The sequence below is a fragment of the Ceratotherium simum genome, chromosome X (assembly GCF_057802395.1).
Source record: "Ceratotherium simum simum isolate JZ-2026a chromosome X, ASM5780239v1, whole genome shotgun sequence".
NCBI classification, from domain to species: domain Eukaryota; kingdom Metazoa; phylum Chordata; class Mammalia; order Perissodactyla; family Rhinocerotidae; genus Ceratotherium; species Ceratotherium simum.
The window spans coordinates 102,182,737-102,206,405 of record NC_141940.1 but is presented as its reverse complement, the minus strand read 5'-3'; the positions used below and the strand labels follow the sequence as shown (position 1 = coordinate 102,206,405).

The 23,669-nt window shown below is 35.4% G+C and overlaps 1 protein-coding gene across 1 annotated transcript in view; it reads right to left on the bottom strand.

The window, feature by feature from the left end:
• Positions 1-23,669, bottom strand: part of LOC147911961 (dystrophin-like) — a 203,895-nt gene that overhangs the window by 100,559 nt on the left and 79,667 nt on the right. Inside the window, exon 12 of the mRNA XM_087426448.1 lies at positions 12,407-12,568. Coding sequence (XP_087282574.1) covers positions 12,407-12,568 — 162 coding nt within the window. The remainder of the gene's footprint in view (positions 1-12,406; positions 12,569-23,669) is intronic.

Below are 23,669 nucleotides of genomic sequence, written 5' to 3'. Positions count from 1 at the left end.
TGTGTGTGTATTCCAAAAAGCAATGTATTCTTGTACAATTGGTATTTCTTTTAGTGAGCTCAAACGTTAAAGGTAAGTAGAGGGGGCCAGGAAAGAACCTTGGATAACATAGGAATTTAAGTGATGTGGAGAAGAAGGAAAGCACTAAAGAAAGAGAAGGAACAGTCTAAAAGAAGAGGAGAAAGAACCAGAAAGAGAGAGGGTGCCACTTAAATCAAGTGATGTGAGAGTTTTAAGATTGAGGGAGAGATCAACAATGTCAATTTTGAGACAGGTCAAATGAGATAAGTACTAACAAGGGCACATTAGCTAATCAATGGACACTGTAGCTAGAATAGAGTCAGTGGATGGTGAGAGCAGAAATCAGGGTTTCAAGGGCAGAAGACTGATTAAGGATGAGGAGGCATTCTTATAAAAATCATTTAAATCATTTTTGAAGACTTTTGTCTCTCCACATAATGAAATTTAGGTCAACGAGACTTGAACACGTTTTAAGGCTATGTGAAAGGACCTAATGGATGAAACAATTTTTTTAAAAATGTAAGAGGATAATTGATTAGAAAAACCCTGTGGGAAGCAAGAGGAAATGGAGTGAAGAACAAAGATCAATTATCAACTGAAAAATTTTGACAGGATGAGAGGTGTTACTTTTTAAGAAGCCAAAGGTAACACACAAAGATCATTTTGGATGTGGAGAGACAGGAAGTGGAATGCTTCTTACTTGATGCTCTCTGGGAATCCAAACAGAATAATGTTAAGAGAAATTTGGACTTAAATCTCAGGGCTCTGACTTGCCACCTGGGCAAAGCACCAAACTTTTCTGAGCCTCTATTTTCTCATCTCTGAACTGAGGATGACAATGACAAGCCAGCAATGAAGCTTTATCATAATTTGTAGGCAGCATATCTGGAAAAATTCTCATGTCTGCATAGACAACTACACTGGTTTTGGTCAAAAAGATTAGATGTGATGGTGTATGTAAAAATACCTGTTCAAGTTGTTTGCACAAATATTTACTCATAAATTGTCAGTGTCATTACATATTATTTGTTGTATAAGGATGAGACCCTAGGTATCTGCTGAGGATGAGTGAGGAGAGGGTTGAGGAAAAGTGTAAAGGAAAGAGATGAAGGTTGAAAAGCCATTGTGGAGACTAGAAAAGGAAACTGATGAAGGAAAAATAAAAAGATATTCAGAGAGAGCAGATGGCTCAATACTGTAACAGTATCTGTCTACATGTTTTTTAAACTCTTTCATCTCTTCATCACCCAAAGTATAGTAGAGGAGAAAATGAAATATACCACCTACTCCTTTAGCCTTTTATACCAGAGGGATAAGAGAAGAGCACTGTAGGAAATCATCATCATTATCATCATCACCAAGCAGACTTTATGTGAGCTTACATACCAACACTTTACAAAAATTCATTTAATTGCCTATTCAAACTAAGATAAGTATTTATCATCCTCATTTACAAATGAGAGTAGACATGTTGACTTGTCCAAGGTAATATAGCTAGGAAGAAGCAAACTCAATGCCCTTTAAACAATAATACAGCCTCTTAAATTATGATTTAAAAATAAAAGTATCCTTCAAATGGACATTTATCAGACAAAACAAACATTTCATCTTATTTGTATATTAACAGTATTTAGTTTATCGATTCAATAAACAAGTTCTGCATCTACTACTCAATCGCACATAGTGAGAACAAAACCATTGATCCTATTCTTAAGGAACTCTTGTTCTAGGAAGACAGAACATAGAGATATAAGTAAATTACAAAGCAGAAATGCGTGTAATATAATAGAAAAACTCATGCTGGGTGATAACAGAGAAGGGTAATGTTAATTTTTACTATAAAATCTGGTAAATTTTTAAGAAATTTGCATAATTTAAAGTGCACATGGCTGAGAAGGGGTTTGGGAGGAGTGGAGAATAAGAAAATGAGATCTCGTTCCAGGCTATGGGAACCACACTAGCAAAGATGGGGTTTGGAGTGTGCAGAGGGTGTACGTTTAGTTTTATGAAAGAGAAGACTGGATGTGGGTAGAGTTAAGAATCACTGTCTAGAGGAGGAGGTAATGCGAAGCTATTGAACCTTAAGTTTCAGGGCCCCTCACTTGCAAAAGACTCTTCTATAAGTCAGCATTTAATTTGTTATTTATAATTTGTATCTTTTTTTTAAGACTGCCCCTCAAAGCTGCCTCTAGTAGCTTGGCATTACAAAACAAAGCCAAGATAACTGAAGTGATCATCGAAACACAGGTCTTCTGATGATAAATTCCACATTTTTCTATATGAGTCCTACTGCTGCCATGACTCATAAACAATAGAAACAACGACTTACAGACATACAACCAAATACTTGACTTTTATCTGTCATCAGGAGACGTGAAGGACCAAGTAACGTGAAAGGAAAGTGTGGCAATTTGGAACTTTGTGCAAAGCATTACATGGACTTTGAAATGTTCATATTTATATTAAGTAGTTAGACCGTTGAGAGGATGAATTTCTACATTGTTAGAAAGGTCACCACTACTAAAATTATTAAAATTGAAAAAAATCATGGTTGAACATCATAACATCATATAAAACTGAGACTTCATCATATTTATAGGCAGCACTTCTAGAAAAGTGTTCATATCTGCAGTGCTATTCCAGTATGATTAGAGATTAAAATTTCTTTATGAATTAAGTAGATCATGCATGAAAAGAGCCTAGTGGCCAAATATATTTTGGAAATTAAGGATAAGCATGTGTCTGTACTATAGAACTTCTCACAATATTTTATATATTAATATACATTGCACTATCCAAGACGACTACAGTGCTTTGTTCAAATTATCTTTTGCTTTTTTTGGCAGAGTACATCACACACGTAGATTTGGGAAAAGCTATCTAATGAACTTAATGAATATATTCCATAACAACAATTCATTATTAAAGTTATAAAATAACAATGGATATATATTTCCAATTGATTCTACTTTGGGAAGGTTGTATAATATGCATCATATTTATATTTAGCTAGCACCTTTACAAATTAAATCCACAATTCTTACTTTCAACTGATAATTCATTTTTAGTTTGTACTTAGGATATCGTTTACCACCTACTTTATTTAACCTCATCAGATTATTATTCTGGAACCACATAATTAAAAAATGCTTATCACTTTAAGGGCGGGCTTATTGTGAAATAGGTAAGTGATTTGTTTAAATAATAGAGTATTATGGAAACTTCCAGGCAGAATGGACTATCTCCTACTTAAAAATGCCTCTAATAAAAAAGACAGACACTACATTCTCTTTCCTGACATTATGATCAGACCATGAAAGAAAAAGAATATTGTAAAAGAAAACATTGGGAACGGAAGATTTAATCCAAAGGAAAATGATTTCCATACTTGGCTAACAGATTTGTGAAATCTGCTAAAGAAATAAAGGCTGTAAAATTTGAGTTCTATTTTCACCTAAGATATACATCTACCAAGATATGGATGATAAGTGTTCGAAAAAAACCAACAACTGATCTTGTGAAATTGTCAGCTTGGCTTCATATAAAATCAGTAATTTCCACAAAAACAAAATGAAAGGAAGTAGCAAATCAGGGCTACTGATTTGAAACACCCATCTATGCTCTAATAGGAGTTCTCAGTCCAACACCTTTCAGGATCACTGATTTTTCTTCATAAAAGTGAAATAACATAAAGCAAATTATATCATCATGCCATTACCAAAAAAAGACATTTGCCAATACAGTAATTATGTTCATAACCAGCACTATATATTGAAACTAGGAAAAAACAATAGAAATGGAAATAACCATTTTTCTATTAAAGATGGTAAAGGGCAAATTATAGAACTAAAAATCAATCAGACATTAATGACATTTCCAATATAGCACTTTACAATTAACTGAGCAGAGAGCAGGGCTTTTTATCATGATTTACCTCATCAGACCATTCTCATATATCAAACTAATGACAGAAGATGGAAAGCAAAATTAAACTGTAGCTTTCTAAAGTATTTAACAGAACAAAGGGAACTTTATATCAAATAATTATAGAAGCTTTTGTGATGTCAAATAAAGAAAATGATTCCAAAGAAAATAACTAAAATATTACAGAAAGAAAAATATTAGAAGATGTCATGTTGAGACTATTAATGGGGAAATGTTAACACTGTTAGATTAGTAATTTCTAAACAGATAGTAATTTTGAAATGGCATCCTCAAGAAGGAGAAATGGCCACATATAACACGAACTCACAAAATTAAAGGAAGAAAATGTAGGCTATTGGATAATTTGTATCTCAAAACATAAGAGACATGAAAAATATGTAATTATGATCATAGGCATATAATCTTAAAAGTTTCAGATGATACATTATAATTATTCAGTAACTAAAAAAGTAGGGAGACATTCACCCAGCTTTTTATTACTATTTGAAAACAATCCTATAATTTGATTAGACGAATTAGAAAGTAGATTACCTATAAATGAAAACTTGTCAGATAGAGAAGTTGTGACTCTTATCAGGGATATGCAACAGGTCAAAGAGCTTGTTAGAGTGTAACGACTGAACCGCAGGTTCTTTGCAGGTTTGAGAGGCATACTGGCACACTCATCACATATTTATTAAGCTATATATATTTGTATATGTGTGTGTGCATACATACATATACATTATATGTGTCTGTACATTTATGCAATAATGGCAAACATCTTAAGATCACTGAAATATATTTAGCTACTGGCTTAGTTCAGCTATAAGTATTTTGGCGGAGCTTCATGTTAGGAACTTGAAGAAATTACCTGATGACCATCTTCTCCCGTCCCCCTCCTACTACTCTGATAGGAATGGTGGAGGAGAGTGGTGTGAAGGAAACATTCTATTTTAGTGTTTCCCACACATTGTAACTTGACGTATGAATTCTGTGGTACATTAACAGATTTCTGGAAAAGCAGGTTTCTGTGGTTTATTAAGTTTGGGTATTTTTAAGCTCTGAAAATAAAAATGGTGGCCCATAATCTCCAGAAGGGAACAATATGTAAATTTTCGTAAGTAAACTTGATGATAGAATCTTTTAAAAATAAAAAGTGAACATTGTGTGGAATTATTAATTCTTTTAATATACCTGAGAAATTATGTTATTCTTAGTTATAATAATGATAATGAAAATAATAGTGATGATAATAGAATAGTCCATTATAAATATACGCTGTCAAACAATTATGGTTACTTTAAAAATCAGATAAGTGAAGAGACAAAACTTTGGGGGGGAAATTTGGAATAGTGCATAGAAATGTTGAGGAATTGTAGTAGCTATAGGTTAATTTTTGCTTGGTAGAGAGCTAATAATCAAAGTAGAGAAAGCAGATCTGAGTCAAAGTCTCAGCTTTAGTAAAAACGCTTTAGAATTGAAATCTATTAAATGTACCAGGATATAAATAAATGAAACACCATGATATTACTAGGTAAGATCTTATAATGAACACCAGTATGGTCATTGATAAATATCCACCATTTAAGTTAATTCCGGGTTACTTAACAAAATTCCTCACATTTCACCTTTTACTATACATCAACACAATGAAGTGAAAAAGTTGATGGTAACCTGAAAGTATTTTTTAAAATATACTATTTGAGATAATCTCTATTAGTCTCTTATTAAATCAGCATTATTGATATACAATTTACATATCATAAAATTCACCTGTTTTAAATGTTTAACTCAATGAATCTTAGTAAATTTACAGAGGTATGCAACCATCGCCCCGATTTGACTTTTAGCTCGTTTCTATTTTCCCCAAATGATGCTGTGTGTCCATTTGCAGTAACTCCTCAATCACTAATATAGCCTGTTCAAATATTCTCTTCAACATAAATATCTGACTTATCTACCTCATTAGGTTGTTGTAATGATCAAATAAAATAATGCAGATGCTTTGAAAATAGTAGCCATTCACATGGCACAGTCCTTGAAAATATATAATATGTGGATAGGCTGGAATATGTACTTTCCATTAATCATTCCTTTTCATGTGAAAAATTCTATTATGTACTATTTAAAATATTTTGGAAGTGTTTCCAAAGCTCCAAACCTTGACAATATCATAAAGCACTATGACAAGATGATGTTGTGATACTATTGAGTTCAATTTTAAAAATGGTTCTTGATGATATGGTAAACGTGGTTGGCCAGTAATTCTTTAAATTTTATCTTTCTTCTGTGCTATCATATGAGTGGCAAGATGGCAAGGCCCATTTTTAGCTCGCCCGTTTATTTTTGTTTTTTTTTTTTTTTTACAGTTCCTAGCACATTTGTCTGGCACATACTTAGTGTCTAAACCTTTGTGGAATTAAATGAATTCGCCAAATATTTATTGAGGTCCTGCTAGGAAGCCCTGCTCTCTTGTAGCTGACCTTTGGTGGGTAAGGAATGGAGGTGGATAGGGGGAAAAAAATGAAAAATAAGTAAGGAAGATAGTCATAAATGCTAAAAAGAAAACAAAGAGTGTGCTATGACAAGTGTTATCTGGATATGTATTTTAGATTTATAACTTGTCTGTCAGCTATTTTTGGAATAAATATCCATTTGTACAAGAGAAAACAGGAAAAATAGGTTGAATCTAAACTGCTTTAAAATATTCAGAGTACTGCAAGTCTTCACTGTGACCATAGTCTGATGCCGCTTGTTTCACCTTTATATTTAGAATTTGTAGAGAGATTTTCACAACAGGATGCTATAATTTAATTGCAGACTTAAGAAGTACACTTTTGAGTTTATAATATGAAAGATGTCCATTTCCGTATCACTATACATCCTGTAAGGACACGATACTGAGCCGGTTTTCCAAGTACAGTCAATGATGTGCGGCATGTTTCTAATCTTTTGCATCTTCTGCAACTCTTGCTTGTGATTATTTCCCACACTATTAAACATGTCAAAATAACAACAGTCATTCTAAATTTGGGAGTAATTTGTTCTATATAGTAATACACAGAGGTAGCATTTCAACGTTAGAGCAGACTTAAAATTAATTGCATTGTATTTGCCGTCATATCTATATTGCCAGGGAAAAAGAAAAGAAACTATTTCTGTTACGGCTACATGGGGTTTAACACTAGGACCCAAATCTATGTAATAGTTCTCCATTTCTTTCTTCTGTGGTTAAATTAATTCATTATCATATAAATCCTGAATGAATTCTTCTATGTGGGTTTACACAGTCTAATTCATATATCAGTGAAGTAGGCTGCAAAGTTAGACTGTTCCGAATCATTTGGCAATCAAATGTCCCTATTTACGCTATAAAAGTCTTCTTTATCCCATAATTAAATCAAGCTTAATCTGATAGACCAAAATCTGCATTTTGGTCTTTATTATTTAAGCCATTGATTTTGATAGTTTGGAATGCTTACATTTAAATATGGCAAAATATATTTAAAGTGAGTTGTAAGATTTAGCTTCAATAAACACAGGAAGACTTCAGTTATGAATTATTTTGATGTGCACCTAATGCAATCAGCTTAAGTTAACAGCTCTCTTTAGTGAAAAGAAGATCTCTTTTTTGTATTTACTGATACTAAATTTTAGCTACACTGTTAATGGAATGGAAAAAGTGATGGAAGGAAGAAATCTGGTCTGTAGTGGACCTGGAATACCCAAAAGTCCTAGCTTGATGAGTGAAATATAAGAGCACTTTTCTATGTTGATTATGAGGTCCTCTTCTTTGATGATAATTTGTTTGCTTCCTAAATTGCTCTATTTTTTCCCTCTACTCATGCACATAAATCTATGTGGGACATGAGGTTGCAAAAGATGGGATCAGGAGTCTGCAGGACAAAAGAAATAGAAGAGTTTAGCTACTGCAATCACTGCTAGGCAACCCCACACTGCTTCCTGTGATAATCCAAGTAACGGGGCCATATTCTCCGTAAAATGTGCATCATCAACACATAATGATATGGAGCATTTCAACAGGTACCCACGTTGGATGGTTCTTATATACTGGAGATTCAAAATATAAAATTACTGGAAAAGGAAAAAAAGTGCAGATTGCAATGTCTTCCCAATTTCAAGAATTACAGACTATTATTATAGTCTGTAATTAGACATAGTTGTCATGGCTCCTACAATGATTTAGAGGCACATCCAAGCTAATCGGCACACAATAGATGTGGAATTAGAAAAACAGAAGAAAATAAGAAAACCAAGCCAAGTTCATCTTCAAACATCCATATTGAAAATTCTATTTGTCTAAATTAATTTGTTCATGCAGAAGTTCTCATCTAGGTTTTCTAGCTTCACCCATTTCCCATAAGAGTAAGGGGACAATCAAAATAGGAGAGAAAGTCAACAATAGCTTGGTTTCCACCCCGACTCCCTCCCACTGAAATCCTGACACAGCCATAGGTGAGAATCTTCCTCAAAGAGTTGTGAGAAGTGTGATGTGGAAACAAGAGTGGAACAATTCAGCCATTACCAGTAAGGAACTATCCAAAGTTGCTCTCCACCTTGGCTACATGCTAGAATAATTGGGGGGAGTTTCCAAAAATTCTGATGACTGAGTCCACCCAGAGATTCCAATGTGATTGGCTTGGGGTGCAGCCCGGGTACTTTGATTTTTGCTTTGAGATCTTAGATGCTAAAACTAAATCTCTGTGTTTCAGTATGTTCTTCAGGAAAAATAAGGAGTAAATAGCTATATTCATGTCGTGTGTTTCTTTGCAGTTATACAATTTGATGATTTTATTCTGTAAAATTGTTTCAAAGAAACACTCAGGTTTTTACATTTTAATCATACTATTTTTGAAATAGTTCTTAAGTTTCTGACTTCAATATCTAGAAGAGCTTTCCCCATTTGCTTTATTCTACTTGAATCAATAAGATGTCATCTTAATTTTGCAGTTGAATAAAAATCTCTCGTTAAATGGGATGGCATTGAGCAGTTGATGCTGTGGTTTAAGACTTTGGTTAAAGATTTTAGATTTTGGTTTGGTGAAGCATTATTTCTTTGAAATAAAATACTCAGGTCAATGTACGCTCTAGTATCCTTGTAGTATGCAGTTTTATTGTCTAAAAGGTTAAGCTTTACTTCTGTAAGCTCATGTTACTAAATAAAACAGTAAAATATTTTTAATCCAATTTAGAATCAGACGGCCCAGTTCTCTAATCACGACAGATAACTGATCAATTAACATGCTGAGGCAGTGGGAAGCTCATTTCTGCCTTACAGTTATAAATGCAAATGGAATGCAAGGAAGTAACTTAATCTACATCTACTTTTATATATAAAAAGAGTATAACTGTCAGAAAGTTATACCCCTTGCATACATTTCCTTAATATTAAGAATTTTTTACAAATGAGAAGCTCAAACAATCTTAAAAGGCAGAAAAAGAAGGCTCTATTAACAGATTTAAATTTAGTAGCAAAACTACCAGCACACCACACGGTGGAGTCAGACATCCACAAATCTATGTGGCCAGTATGTGTCAGGAAACCTGAGCACATATTTAAGATGACCATATATGGTAATGTTATTCATTTTGTCTTGCTTCTCATTGATGTATCAAAATAAGTACTCAAGTTCTGAAAAGGAAAAGCTAAGCCTACAAATCTTTTAATTAGCAATAAACTTTTACGCAAATTTAAAGAAACACACTGTTTTTTGTTTGTATTTAATACAAATAAAATGCTTTGTATTAAAATGCTTTGTATTAAATGCTTTGTGTTAAAAGCATTAAAATTAGCCCCAATTATATATACTTAGAAAAATGTCATTTAGGTGGCATCCTCAGTGGGTTCTTTGTCTGACACACTGTGCTTAAGCTCTTACTTCGCAGACAACCTCTTTACTCTCTACTTGTTTCTTTCAAGGGAGTTTCAAATTGAGCTTCAGAAAATGCAATCCTTGAAGTAAATCTGAGTACCTGATAACTCTGTTCTAGAAAACACTTCACTTGTTCTCATCTTAAAATGAAATCTACGAGAAGAATGTTTCAATAGATGTTGGGTGGCTTGCATTTTCCAATCTTAAATATTACCATTTGGGGAATTCAAAGTCAAGAATTACCTTGAAAATGCAGGTGCAACCACAGAAATGCACAGAAAATGGATTTGAGCTTGTTAGTACTCTAAAATCTCCTTTTTCAAGTAGATTTGAAATTTCTTAATTTACCTGTGTGCTGTTATTTGCAAGTATTTTGAACTGCTATAATTAATAATATTTTTACTCTAGCTTTTTTATTTGAGACAACCAAACACTTTATATTATGTTATTAAAAACTAGTATGTTATATTTATGTTTATAGAATCACTCATTCATATCTAAATTTAAAAAAAACACTCAGAATTCACAAACTTTTCAAGTAAACAAGATTTTTTTTCCTAAAAGCTCTCATTTCTTTCGAAGACAACAATAGCTTTTGCCTATCTCAAATTTGCTACTCATTGTTTCATTCTACAAGCCTCAAAAAGTAACTATGTATTTTATAGTACAAATGTCCAGTTTTTTAACTAATTTTTTTTTTTTTTGATGAGGAGGATTGGCCCTGAGCTACCATCTGTTGCCAAGCCTCCTCCTTTTGCTGAAGAAGATTGGCCCTGGGCTAACATCTGTGCCCATCTTCCTCTACTTTATATGTGGGATGCCTGCCACAGCATGGCTTGATAAGAGGTGCGTAGATCTGAGCCCGGGATCCGAACCTGCGAACCCTGGGCCGCCGAAACAGAACATGCAAATTAATCTCTACGCCACCAGGCTGACCCCAAACGTCCAGTTTTAATATTTAATATTTATACTCTTTGAAATTTTCCTTAATTACATTCCGAAAGTCATGAGCAGTCTTTAAGCAAACATTCCTCCAAATTCATGTCGCTAAATTTAAAAAACAAAAGCAGTTCTACTCTGTCTTTAGTTTATAGGCATGTAATTCTTCTCAATTCAGTAGCAACTGCCCGTTCCTATCACGCATTTTTCTAAAGCTTGCCTAAAAAATTTTCTATGTGAATTAAATTGGGACAGTCTTAGGAATGGTTAATGCTAGAGAACTTGACTAGACTTATCTGTTTGAAGAAATGCATATACTGGGTAGTTAAAATCCTCAAGTGTGTTTGCTATTATCCCCCATTTACTAGAGTATTTACCCTTGTTGTCCCAGTGAAAAACTATGGAGGATTTTATCATCAGGATTCTTCCCAAACTTCACTTTCTTCATCCCCTATTACAAGTCCCCTCTGATCTGGACTTTCTAAGCCTATCAAAACTACCTGTACTCGGTCTCATATTCTCAGGGACTTGCTTGGTCAAACTTAGACAATATGGTAAACTAACCCACGCTATTGTGTACACTGATGCTCTGGGCACCAATTTAACTGTGATTCACTGCACTGTAACTTCATCGTAACCATGAAGTCTAAATCTAATATTTTACCCCCAAATTGATTTTAAAGTAAAAACATTCGGGTATCTCCACCAATTAGTGAGGAGAGGGCCTCTGGGATGGGTAAATACTCTTCTAATGCCCCTCATATCATAGCATATTGGTATGAGTTATCCTTGGTTATTGGGTTTATAATATACACATAAGATTTCAAAAGTTGCTATATTACCTTACTATCAGAAAATCCTAAAGACATTTAAATAAATAATACCTATGATACTTTACATATATTTAAACGTTATTTAAAAATAGAAATGAAGCATTTTAAAAATACTTCCCAAGGTGAAAGTTAATTTAGATATAGCCTAAATTTACTCAGTATAAAGTCAACTTAGATTTATTTGCATTACTATTTTAACTCCCATTCTAGAAAAACTCGTTTACTACATTTCATAATTAAGATTGAATAGAGTTCAACGTGTGTGTGTGTGTTAGTGAGTACATGTGAGTATATATAGTATGATTATTAGTAATAAAATGCAAATTTATATCTCTAATTCCCTGTTATTAACTATTCGCAACATATTAAATGTAGAATAATATAGAGATCATATGACCTGTGATTCCAAGATAGCAAAGATGAGTTGATAATAAAATGTTTGAGACTGCATTTTTAATAGTACCACTAAAAATATTTTCTTTACAATTTATATTCCTATGGTTTCCTTCTAGCTTAAGTATAGTCTGAAAATATTGATAAACAGCAGCCTTCAGTGTGACGGCGCCCCTGTCTTTTAAGTGTCTCTATTTCAAATTCCTGTATTACATACTTTCAAAAATCAATCTTAGCACTATTCTGGAGCTCTTTTTGCCCCTTATCTCCAAGTAGTAAAATCAGTCAATCAAATAACGCTCTGTACAACTGGTTAAATAAATTGTAAGTTAGAAATCCAGCAGTCTTGTTCAGATAATAAAACCCAAAAAACAGAAGCTCATTCCCAGTTCTACTTGCCTGGGCTTCCTGAGGCTTTTGAGCTGCATCCACTTTGTCAGCAATATAAGCTGCCAACTGCTTGTCAATGGATGAGAGGGACTCCTGAATTAAGTGTAAGGATTTTTCGATCTCCTGGGCAGACTGGATACTCTGTTCAAGCAACTTTTGCCTCCTCACAGCCTAAAGAAAAGAAGAAATAAGAACGAATCAGTTAAATGTTTAGTCATTACAGTTTTTCTGCAATCCTGCTGCAGGGTAAATAAAGATTCTAGATTCTTCCACAATCACCTTTCTGTAAGATAGATTTCGTAGCTTCCTGCCACTCATTCAGTTCTACTTAGAAAAAGAAAAATAAGAATAAGAAAAAAGAATTAGCACACAGAACTACAGGACTCAAAATCTCTGCAGGACAAAACCACAATATTATGTACATCACGGAAAGAGCCTGGAAAAAACATTGGTGAAATCATCTCAGTCATTGCAATCTGTCGTTCTCAGGCCACATGTTCCTCCTGATCTCATTATATAGTTCAAGAGATTTGGTTTACTTAGAATAGGGTCATCGTCATCACAATCCAATTCAAGATAGATAATCCACTTCCACCAGTGAGACACATATACAATCTGTTCAGAATCAGCTCCTTTTCAAAGAGAATTTTAGATAACCATCTGGTTAAGGATTTATTTTGAATACTATTTCAACCAGTTTTGCATGGTCTTTTTTCCCCCTACTTTCTTTCACAATTCGGATTATGGAAATTACTTGTACAATTGGATTTGTGTTACTGCTGAAGTAGAACAAATAATAAGTAATCCTAATATAGCTGCAATTAATCTTGATTGTTACTATAAGTATGATTAGGATAATTTAACACTTTTCAAGTATAAATAGCATGCTGAACAGATTGCAGAGACTCCCTTCAAGGATCTGTTCACCTTTAAAAGAGTAGTTATAAAAGTAAGGAATGGGACAGGCAACTTATTGAGAATTACTTAAGTTACGCATCACATAAAATATTTTTCTTTATTACACAATGAGTAGACATGATTATCTGGTACAAAAGAACTATCCTTCCCCTAGACCATGATTGGGGTTTTAAAAATGATCTTGCTTTTTATATTATATGAAGACTATTAGATACTACATAAAGAATATAAATGTTGGCTCTTAAGCTTAAAAGATATTGGAGATATCATCATTCTGTAATGAAGCCAACTTGGAACACGTTACTCAAGTAAAAATAAGGCTAAAGGCCTCTGGACCAAGGGAAAAGGAGCTGGAAGTCTTGTGAGGCTGCAGGAGTGGGGAAGGCATTCTCATTATTTCTACCTGTACCATAAATCTTCTTCAGGATTTTGTCCTAGGCTTTCCTTCCTTCTCATTCTACTCATACACTTAGTTTCAATTAACCTCATATGCTCACAACCATCAACTCTAAATTTCAAGTCCAGACTTTCCCCTTGATCTCCATACTTGCTTATATATTGCCCTAGTTGACAATTCCACTTGGATGTTCCACAGCCACCAAAACAACCCCACAACCAAATATGGACCCATTGTGTGTCCCCTTCTCATCTACTTCCCACCTCCTCAACTTGTTTTTGCTCTTTGCCTGTATTTTGTTTCCTATTTCACTGGTTTATAATTAATCATTGCCTTTATTAGGCATAATTCTGGATATTTCTTCTTCCTCTATTGTCCTTCACCATTTCGCATTTAATCAGTCAATCAATCACCAATCCTTTCTTCTACCTCCTAATATTTCTATCCTTTTCTCCCTTTCCCCACCACCCTTACTCTAGTTGAGGTCAATACCATCTCTTGCCTCAAATACGGTACTAGACTCTTGGCTGGTATCCTACCTTGCCACTATCCCTCTGCAAAGCAGCTACAGTGTGTTCTTACTAAAATGAAATGATGGTTCTCTGCTTAAAATCCTCTAGTTATTCTTTATTTTCCTTAGGATAAAAGTCAAACTCCCTAATACGGCTTAAAAATCCCTGCTGGTGTCTTCTACTCCTTGCTTGAGCTATAGAGAAATTTTATTTTTAACTTCCCAGAATACACAATGTCCCTTTTGATACTTGGTCTTAAACATGCTCTTCCTTTTTCTTAGAACAATCCCATCCCCAACTCCCTTTTACTGGCTAATTTACCTTTATCCTTTGAGTCACACCTCGGAAATGCGGACATCTCCCTCTCCAGGTGGCTGCCCCTGACACCCTATGTTCCATCTTGCACTTTGTATTTCTGGCTTAACATATATCACACCATATTATAAGTTCCCATTAATTGTCTGCCTTTACTTTAGACTACAAACTCTAACGAGATTAGAGACTATGGCTGTCTTGTTCATTGCTCAACATCAGTTCCTAGAAAAAAGGCCAATAGTTTTGTTTATGACTGGATGAATGGTGTAACAAGGTTTTTTAACAGAGAAGAGTTCAAGAAGTCAAAGACAAAAAATGGATTTACAAAAGAAATTTGAAAAAAAAAAAGGTCACTACCACTCAGATATATCCTTTGGAAAATAGATCTTTCTGTTATTTTATTTTTTTTATTAAAAGTGTCAGAATAGAATGGAACATTATTTGCAGCAACCTTTAATCTATTTCTATTAAAATACTTGATCCAAATCAGTGACCAAGATCTTGCCCTGTACTCTAACTCAATAGTTTCCTTTTTTTTTTCAGTCAAAACTTCAACTCAAAGTTACATCCCATAATAATTCAGATAACAGTGCTTATGGCTATAATCAGAGCTCTCTGTATTGTAGAAGAGAATGTCTGTAGCCTACCCAGAGTTTCTCCAGAGAAATGGATCTCTAATGATAAAATGTCACCATTGTGACAGGTGGCTGGAGAAACCCTCCAATCACAGCATGTAGTAATTGCCTACTCAGACATTGTTTAAATCTGGTCCTTTATCTGGCTAAAGGCAAAAACAGCCTACTCTTCTGTGCACATCTGTAGAATTTTAATATAATTAAATAGGATATAATATAGCATAATGTTAAACCATGTATATAGCATCAAAATTATTTTTAGAAATCTAGCTTTTTCTATTCATGAGATTCTATGGGCTGAAAGAAATGAAACAGCCTAAGAGATGATGGCAGAATTGACCTTAGGTGGGTTGGTTCTTTGCCTGGCCTGGCAGTCAATGAGAGAGACTGATTTACTCGGATTCTTTGATTATTTCAGGGAGTGAAAAGACCTGATGTCAATCCAAGCTTGCAGAATTCTTTGAACTAGTCATGGCATAAATTGCCTTCTATTTCTAAACATCTTGTTAGGCAGACCCTGATGGGATGCCAGGCCTGTGGATTTTCTAGGACACTCTGCCCACTTGACCTGTGCTGCCTCATTGAATGGAATTGGTAGGAAGTCCTGAACCATAATAGGATTTTTGTTGTTGTTCCAGAATACTGCTCAACTGTTGTTTTAAAACGTTCTTTCATGTCTTTAGCTAATCCACTCAGCAATAAGAGGAATCATATAGCTAGCAGAAACAGCAAATATGAGGAGACTTAGAAAGACATTAAAAGACTGGCAATCAACAGCAAAAGATGTAAAAGTAGAAAACTGAATCCTAGCAATGGTTACCAAGAAAAATATAATGAAAAAACTTTTAATTTGGTTTTCGGTGAAAATTCAAAGAAAACTAACTAAAAAAATCAACATACATGAAAATAAATTATTATTTCCCTGAAGTGTTCTGCAGTATAAAATTAAAAGTTTCATGATTTTTGTTGGAAATGGAAAGTTGTCTCCACAGTGAATTGATTATTCTTCACACTTCTATTTTTAAATAATGTATTAACCCTTGTGCCCCAATATTACAAATACTTAAATCAGAGTGAAGCGTACCTAAGAAACTGTGGAAGAATAAATTATTCATGTGAAATAAAAACTGGGAATTTGAACGAAAATAAATGTATTTAAAATATAAATGGAGGCTTAAAAGTAGAGAAAAATTTAGACAAATTATCCCAATAACTTTTTACAAATCAGCATTAACTAAAGAAGCTATATATCCTTACTATACTTATTAAACTCACTATAAAATATACTAATTTTTATTTCATTTAAGAGGTGATAGGTAAGCTCAGGATTGCAAATGAATTAGAAATGTGGTTGTTTTCACTATTAAATTAGGACCTTCTGAGAAAATCATTATAAAGATGTATTTCCCTTACAGTTAAGCTTTCTAGCCAGCAGCAAATACTTATGAAGCACATAAGACTTTGAAGAATTAAACTATACACATAGTCTCTCACTACAGGAATAATGCAACCAAACCAGAAAAAAATCTAGTAGAATGCAAGGATAAAACATTTTTCAGCCAAAGAAAGGAGAAAAACGAATCTACATCGTATGCGTTAAAGAATGCCAGTAAAGTGCTTCTGTCCAAAATTCCCTATCCTACACTGACTGCAACTCCCCTCTTGGTCACATACTCCACAAATTTGAAAAAAATATCTATGGATTACAAAAAAATTTGCTAAAATAAAGAAATAGTCCTGAGAAAGTTAATTCACAATATAGCATGAGTTAGATTTATTGTTCTAAGTGCCGTTGAGTAGATTCCGCCTCCCAGTGACCCTGTGTACAGCAGAGCGGAACCCTGCCCGGTCCTTTTGTACCATCCTCTCACCTTCCGGCGCCATATCAGACAATGCTCCACTGCTATTGATAGGGTTTTCATGGCCATGAGTTAGTTCAAGGCCATAAAAATAACTTGCTTACAATATCTGTGGGATCTAGGAGCGGGAATGGGAGACATTTTGTCGTCACTTTGTCTGTTTCTTCTTTTATAAGTGTTTGGTTTTGTTTTATTTTATTTGCTTTTGTGTTTCTTGGTGGAAAAGAGGACAAAGAGAATTTTGATGCCTGAAATATGATCATGGAGGACCAACTAGGTGGAAGTCTTAGAAGGTTTTCATGAGGTATCTCTTTGCTATGGAATCCCTCGTAGGGTGGTGCAAGTGTGATATGAGACATATGGTGTGGAAAGCATGAGTGTGCAAAAGATGTACTTTGACTTCTTAGCATCTTTCACAAACCTTTGTTTTTACCCAATTATGTAATAAATATTCCTTGGTTGCCTACTATGTGCCAGGCATCAGGGGGCTCTCAGTTTTCCTTTTTAAATTACTCAATAGATTCAGGCTTAACATTGTAAAATTTATCCTTTCATTGGCCCTAAGCCGGAAAAAAAAAAAAAAAAAGGATTTTTTTAGTGGGCTTGGGTTTTGAGAGAGAGTTGGCCTCTCAGAAGTCTGGAGTGCGGGTTTTGTCAAGAATTACAGATTCTTGCCTGTTCTGCTTCAATTTAGGAAGAAAACTTCAGGCTCTTTGTGAAGACAAATTACCTAGGAGTTCTTTAAATTCTATTCATTAATATTTCCAGAAAATAAGGAAAGAAGAGCAGATGTCAGATGGTTGATTTAAAAAAGCAGAATACTGTTTATGATCATCTTGTAGTAAATGATACACTTATTAATTTTTGGTTTATAAGTACTCATCAGCGAAATCTGGACATGTAAAATGCTTTGATTTCCAGCACTGTTTTATTTTCTCTTCTCTAAGTAATGAAACATTTTAGCCAATGTTAAAATTAAGCATCATTTCTTTGAGTAATTTTAGTAGTAGATGAACTAACGAAAACTATGTCCCAAATTCTGATGCAAATAAAAGAAAGCAACTACAAATTTTTGACGTTTCTGCTCGGAGGAGAGCATTAACTGGCCTCACCTTGAATGCCACTACCTTGCACAACATAGAGCTATAAGGAGTAAGTATTTTTCTCATGAGCACTGGCTGGGAGTGGGAGTCCTATAAGAAATGTGCTGAAACCAAATCCTATTCCCGTGGCTCTTCAGAAACTAACATGAAGACCCAAGAGAGGCCACTAATCTATATCATTTGACAGCCACACCTCTCTGCACAGACAGATTGTCCTGACCAAGGAGTTCTACTTTCTGGAGTCTCAAGTTCAGTGGCAGGCAACTGATACAACTGCTTTCTTTTAGTTTTTCTTTGTCACCTACTAAGAGGTTTTAATTTGTTCAAGTACCAAGTAATAAGAATATTCAATTTGACCAAATTATGTTGGGAGGTTTGAGAGCATTCTTGATTAGCTGTTTCCTCCTATCTTTACTCTTATTTAACTTAGGAGTTATTCTGAAACTCTGTGGTATGGTCATGAATACATTGGACTCTATTATCTTAGAGTTTTGGTTATAGACTTCAATTGAAAACAATGGAATATCTTTATCCCTTCACTTTCAGTCTGTGTGTGTCTTTATATCTGAAGTGAGTCTCTTGTAGGCAGCATATAGACGGGTCTTGTTTTTTTTATCCATTCAGCTACCCTATGTCTTTTGATGGGAGCATTTAGTCAATTTATACTTAAAGTAATTATTGATAGATATGTACTTATTGCCATTTCATTAATTGCTTTCTGGTTGTTTTTGTAGTTCTTCTCTGATCCTTTCTTCTTCTCTTGCTGTCTTCCCTTGTGGGTTGATGACTTGCTTTAGTGTTATATTTGGATTCCTTTCTCTTTATTTTCTTTGTATCTATTACAGGTTTTCAGTTTGCGGTTGTGATGAGGTTCATATATAATAACTTATACATATATCAGTCTATTTTAAGTTGATGGTCGCTTAAGTTTGAATGCATTCTAAAACCTCTACTATTTACTCCCTCCCCATTTTATGTTTTTGCCACCATATTTTACATGTTTTTATTTTGTGTATCCCTTAACTAATTATTGTAGTTATAGTTGGCATTACTACTTTTGTTCTTTAACCTTCATACTAGCTTTATAAGTGGTTGATCCACTGCCTCTACTATACATTTGCCTTTACCAGTGAGATTTTCTCTTTCATATATTTTCTTATTTCAAGTTATGGCCTTTTCTTTTCCACTTAAAGAAGTCTCTAACATTTCTTGTAAGGCTGGTTTAGTGGTGAAGAACTCCTTTAGCTTTTGTTTATCTTGGAAACTATTTTTCTGTGCTTCAATTCTGAATAATAACCTTGCAGAGTAAAGTATTCTTGGCTGTAAGTTTTTTTTTTTTCCTTTCAGCACTTTGAATATATCATGCCACTCCCTTCTGGCCTGTAATGTTTCTGCTGAAAAATCTGCTTATAGTGTAATTGAGGTTCCCTTGTACATAACTAGTTGTTTTTTTCTTGCTGCTTTTAAAATTCTCTCTTTATCTCTAACTTTTGACATTTTAATTATAATGTGTCTTGGTGTGAATCTCTTTGGGTTCATTTTGTTTGAGACCCTCTGTGCTTCCTGGACCTGGGTGTCTGTTTCCTTCCCCAAGTTAGGGAAGTTTTTACCCATTATTTCTTCAAATAAATTTTCTGCCCCTTTCTCTCTCTCTTCTGCTTCTGGGACGCCTAAAATGCAAATGTTATTATGCTCGATGTTGTCCCAGAGGTTCCTCAAACTATCCTCATTTTTCTTAATTCTTTTTTCTTTTTGCTGTTCTGATTGGGTAATTTCCGCTACCCTTTCTTCAAGGTCACTGACTGGGTCTTCTGTATTATCTAGTCTGCTGTTGATTCCATCTAGTGTATTTTTAATTTCATTTATTGTATTCTTCATCTCTGGTTGATACTTTCTTACATTTTCTATCTCTTTTTTGAAGTTCTCAATGCATTCATCCATTCTTCTCCCGAGTTTGGTGAGCATTTTTATAACCATTACTTTGACCATTTTATGACCATTACTCTTTATCAGGTAGATTATCTCCATTTTGTTTAGGTTTTTTCTGATGTTTTGTCTTGTTCTTTCATTTGGAATATATTCCTCTCTCTTCTCATTTTGCCTAACTCTCTGTGTTTGTTTCTATGTATTAGCTAAATCAGCTACCTCTCTCAGTCTTGAAAGAGTGGCCTTATGTAGGAGATTTCTTGTGGGGCCCAGAAGCACAGGCTTCCCTAACCATCTGAGTTAGGCGCTCAAGGAGTGCCCTCCTTTGTGGCAGGGCTGAGGCTCCAGCACATTGGTGGGCAGGGCTGGCTCCCAGCCTGGCTGCAAGGCTAGTCCGACTGCTGTGGTGGGGCTGGCCTCCTGCCAATCTGCAAGCACATGGGCAACTGCTCCAGTTGGTTGCTGGGTGGAGCTTGCCCCCACCTGGCTGCTAGGCCCTCTGAGACTGCTACAGTGCATTGGTGGGTGGGGCTGGCCTCCTGCCAGTCTGTGAGGCACATCTGCGACTGCTGTGGCACTTTGGTAGGTGGGGTTTTCAGTGGGGCACACCCACTGTCTCTAGCATATTAGAGGGAGAATTCCAAAATGGCCCACACCAGCCCCATTATTAGCAAGGTAGACTGAGATCACAATAATGGCTCCCACCAGGCCAGCGCCTCAGTCTCCAGGGAAAGTCCCAGCTGATTCCTGCCTTTCTAGCAGATTCCTTAAAGTCAGTAAATGGGTCTCCTTCACCTATGGTCTATGTGCTTTCTAAACTGGTGTTTTTGTGCTGGTTACTGAGCCGAGTCCACGTGCAAGCCCTTTAAGAGCGGATTTTCCACTCCCTATAGTTTTATAATTTTCCTAGACATAATTACCATTGATTTTCAAAGGCTGGTGTTTTGGGGGCTCAACTCTCCTGTGTAGGATCTAAGGGTTGGGGTGCCTGATCTGGAGCTCAAACTCCTCGCTCCTCAGGGAAAAGTTTTGTATCTTTGTAATCTCTCTCAATTGTGGATCCCTGCAGCTGGGGTGTGGTTTGTTTTCTTGGCAAGCGCCTGTCCCTGCCTCTTTTACCCATCTTGATGCTGTTCTTTTCTCATTTGTTGTGGAGGCTCTGTTCTTCCAATTTTCAGGTCCCTGTCAGAGGGAATTATTGCAAATGTAGTTGTAGATTTGTTGTGTCGTGGGAGGAGTTGAGTTCAGCATCCTTCTACACTTCCATCTTGAACACCCCTTGGTGACTGTTAATGTACTTGATAGGGATGTAGGCTATAAATAATTACATAGATGTGCACATGTGTTTGTATAAATATGCTTTAAATATAAAAGAAAGAATGTTACATTATTTACAAGGGCCATCTAGATTTATTTTTGTTACTGTCATTTGGTTTAAGCTCACTGGGCAGAAAAAACCCAAAACCAAGTGCGTGGTGCTCTCTATAATTTCCTTTTCAGGAAAATATTATAAATGTTTAAACCATTGGTGTCATGGTTAGTTGGAACTTCATCTGTTTCAGGTCTTTGCAGGTCACTGAAGTTCTTTTGTGACCTCTGAGGGAAGCATACTTGAAAGTAATGCTTGGGAATCAATTTATCAATGGAACTTGACATCAGATAGCTATCGCTTTCAAGTAAAGCATTGATAGAATGGTCAATGAGCTGTACAGTAATGTATCAAAGACATTTCTGGATTTTTGCTGCATCCATTCACCTTCATGGGTAGACAAATAAAATTGGTCTTCTGCCCTGACAGGAGCAAACTGATGTGTTATTTCAGCTTCAAAAAGAAAGTGATGGAAGTATAATGCAGTAAACCTAGAAGGAATCTACAGAATTCATCTTACACAGCCTTCTCAAGGTAACCTCAGAGGCCCCCTGGTCAGTAAAGCTTCTCTGGCCCAATGGTGAGGTGCTCTCTGATTACACATGTGTTCATAATATGAAAGTCTAAACTTAAGGCAATCAATAATTTATTGATATTGTAAATAATTTAAATATCACAGAAATTTTCTCATGATACACAATAGTGAGACAGAATCAGAGTCTAGGGATAAGTCGGGTCAGGATTGAGATCATATGTTTAAGTAACATATAGAGTCTAGATAAGAGTAAAAATAAAATCTTGGGGTAAGATCAAGTTGTAGAATGAAGCAATGAGTGGAGGTCAGAAATGAAAGTAGGAATGTAGCCACTGAGAAATTTAGTTGATTTCTGGCAATTGCTTCTGTTGTTGTTCCAGGAAGCCACAAATGCAATGACTGCCCCCTAATGCAAGTATAGGTAGGGAAAAGGCAAGGTGTCACAATTAGAAAAACTGTAGCTGCTGCTTCCAAGCTAGGGTGTGCAGGTAATTACCCAAGTGGAGAAGGCTTCTACTGAGGGAGAGCCTACTGAGACCAACCACAGATAGACTGGTAGGTGTTTCAACTTGTCATTGTTATGTAAATGAACTAGCCACTTGGTACTCTGTAGATAAGGGCAGTGATTTCCAGCCAACACAGTAATGTGACAGATATCGCAGAGTAGAAGACCTCTTGGTGCTAGCCAATCTCTCCACTCAGAAATTTAGGCCCTCAGGATAAAGACTGGACACAGTGTTTCTGGCCTCCTTGACTTTACACAACGTGTGTGAAGCACATCCATGACAGTCCCTGTTACAGAGCAGCTAAGGATGGGCACAAGGTTGGCTGTGAATAAAATAGTTTTCAGTCTTCAGTTAGGTAGTCTCAAATATAACTTTGATAACCCAAAATGGTGCTTTTCTGACATACATTAGAGATCTCTGCTGAATTCCTTTACTGTGATGTAGTCCCACAATGGTCTGAGGCCAGTATTCAGTTCCCTTGAAATAAAATGCTCTATACTCTGTTGGCCTCTACAGTCAATCGTCAGTGGGGTCAAATTATATTCAGATTGGTGTCAACTAGAAGTGGTATCTGAGAAACTGGAAAAATATCCCTCTTTCCTGGGATGTCTGGGATGTCTGATCCTTTTTCATCCTTTCCATATGGCATGAAGATTAACAATATTAATTTATTGCAAATACTCCAGATGATCCCCATGGTTCTGAAGAAGTTGAAGAGTAAGACAGAGGGTGTTTATGGCTTCCTGTCACCCGACTTATCCACAATACACTGAATAATTTCTCAGGTCCAGCTCAGTAAACAGCTGCACTATTTTGTCCTAAGGTTATTTCAAGGCTTTCAAATCTTTTGTTCTCCAAGTAGACAAGATAGATAAAACTGCAGATTTGTAGCAAGGAAGTCCTGCCAGGGTCTTTGGCTCTGATAAGAGTCATTTGGCTGGGATGGGCACCTTGAACAGCAGGAGCAAGATGTAGGGAACAGCTGCTTTTTCTTTTGCTTGCCAAATACGCTGTACAGTTCTTGAGCAATAGGCTGGGGGTGCAGAAAGAAGACTCATGTGTGTTGATGTGAGCATGGGGAACAGATAAACACTGGCAAATTGGTGCACTACACTCAATTCCTTGTTAGAGATGAGGGTCGTCTGTCACTGAATGCTCTTGTGAAATATTAAGCTGGCTGAAATAGATATAAACTGT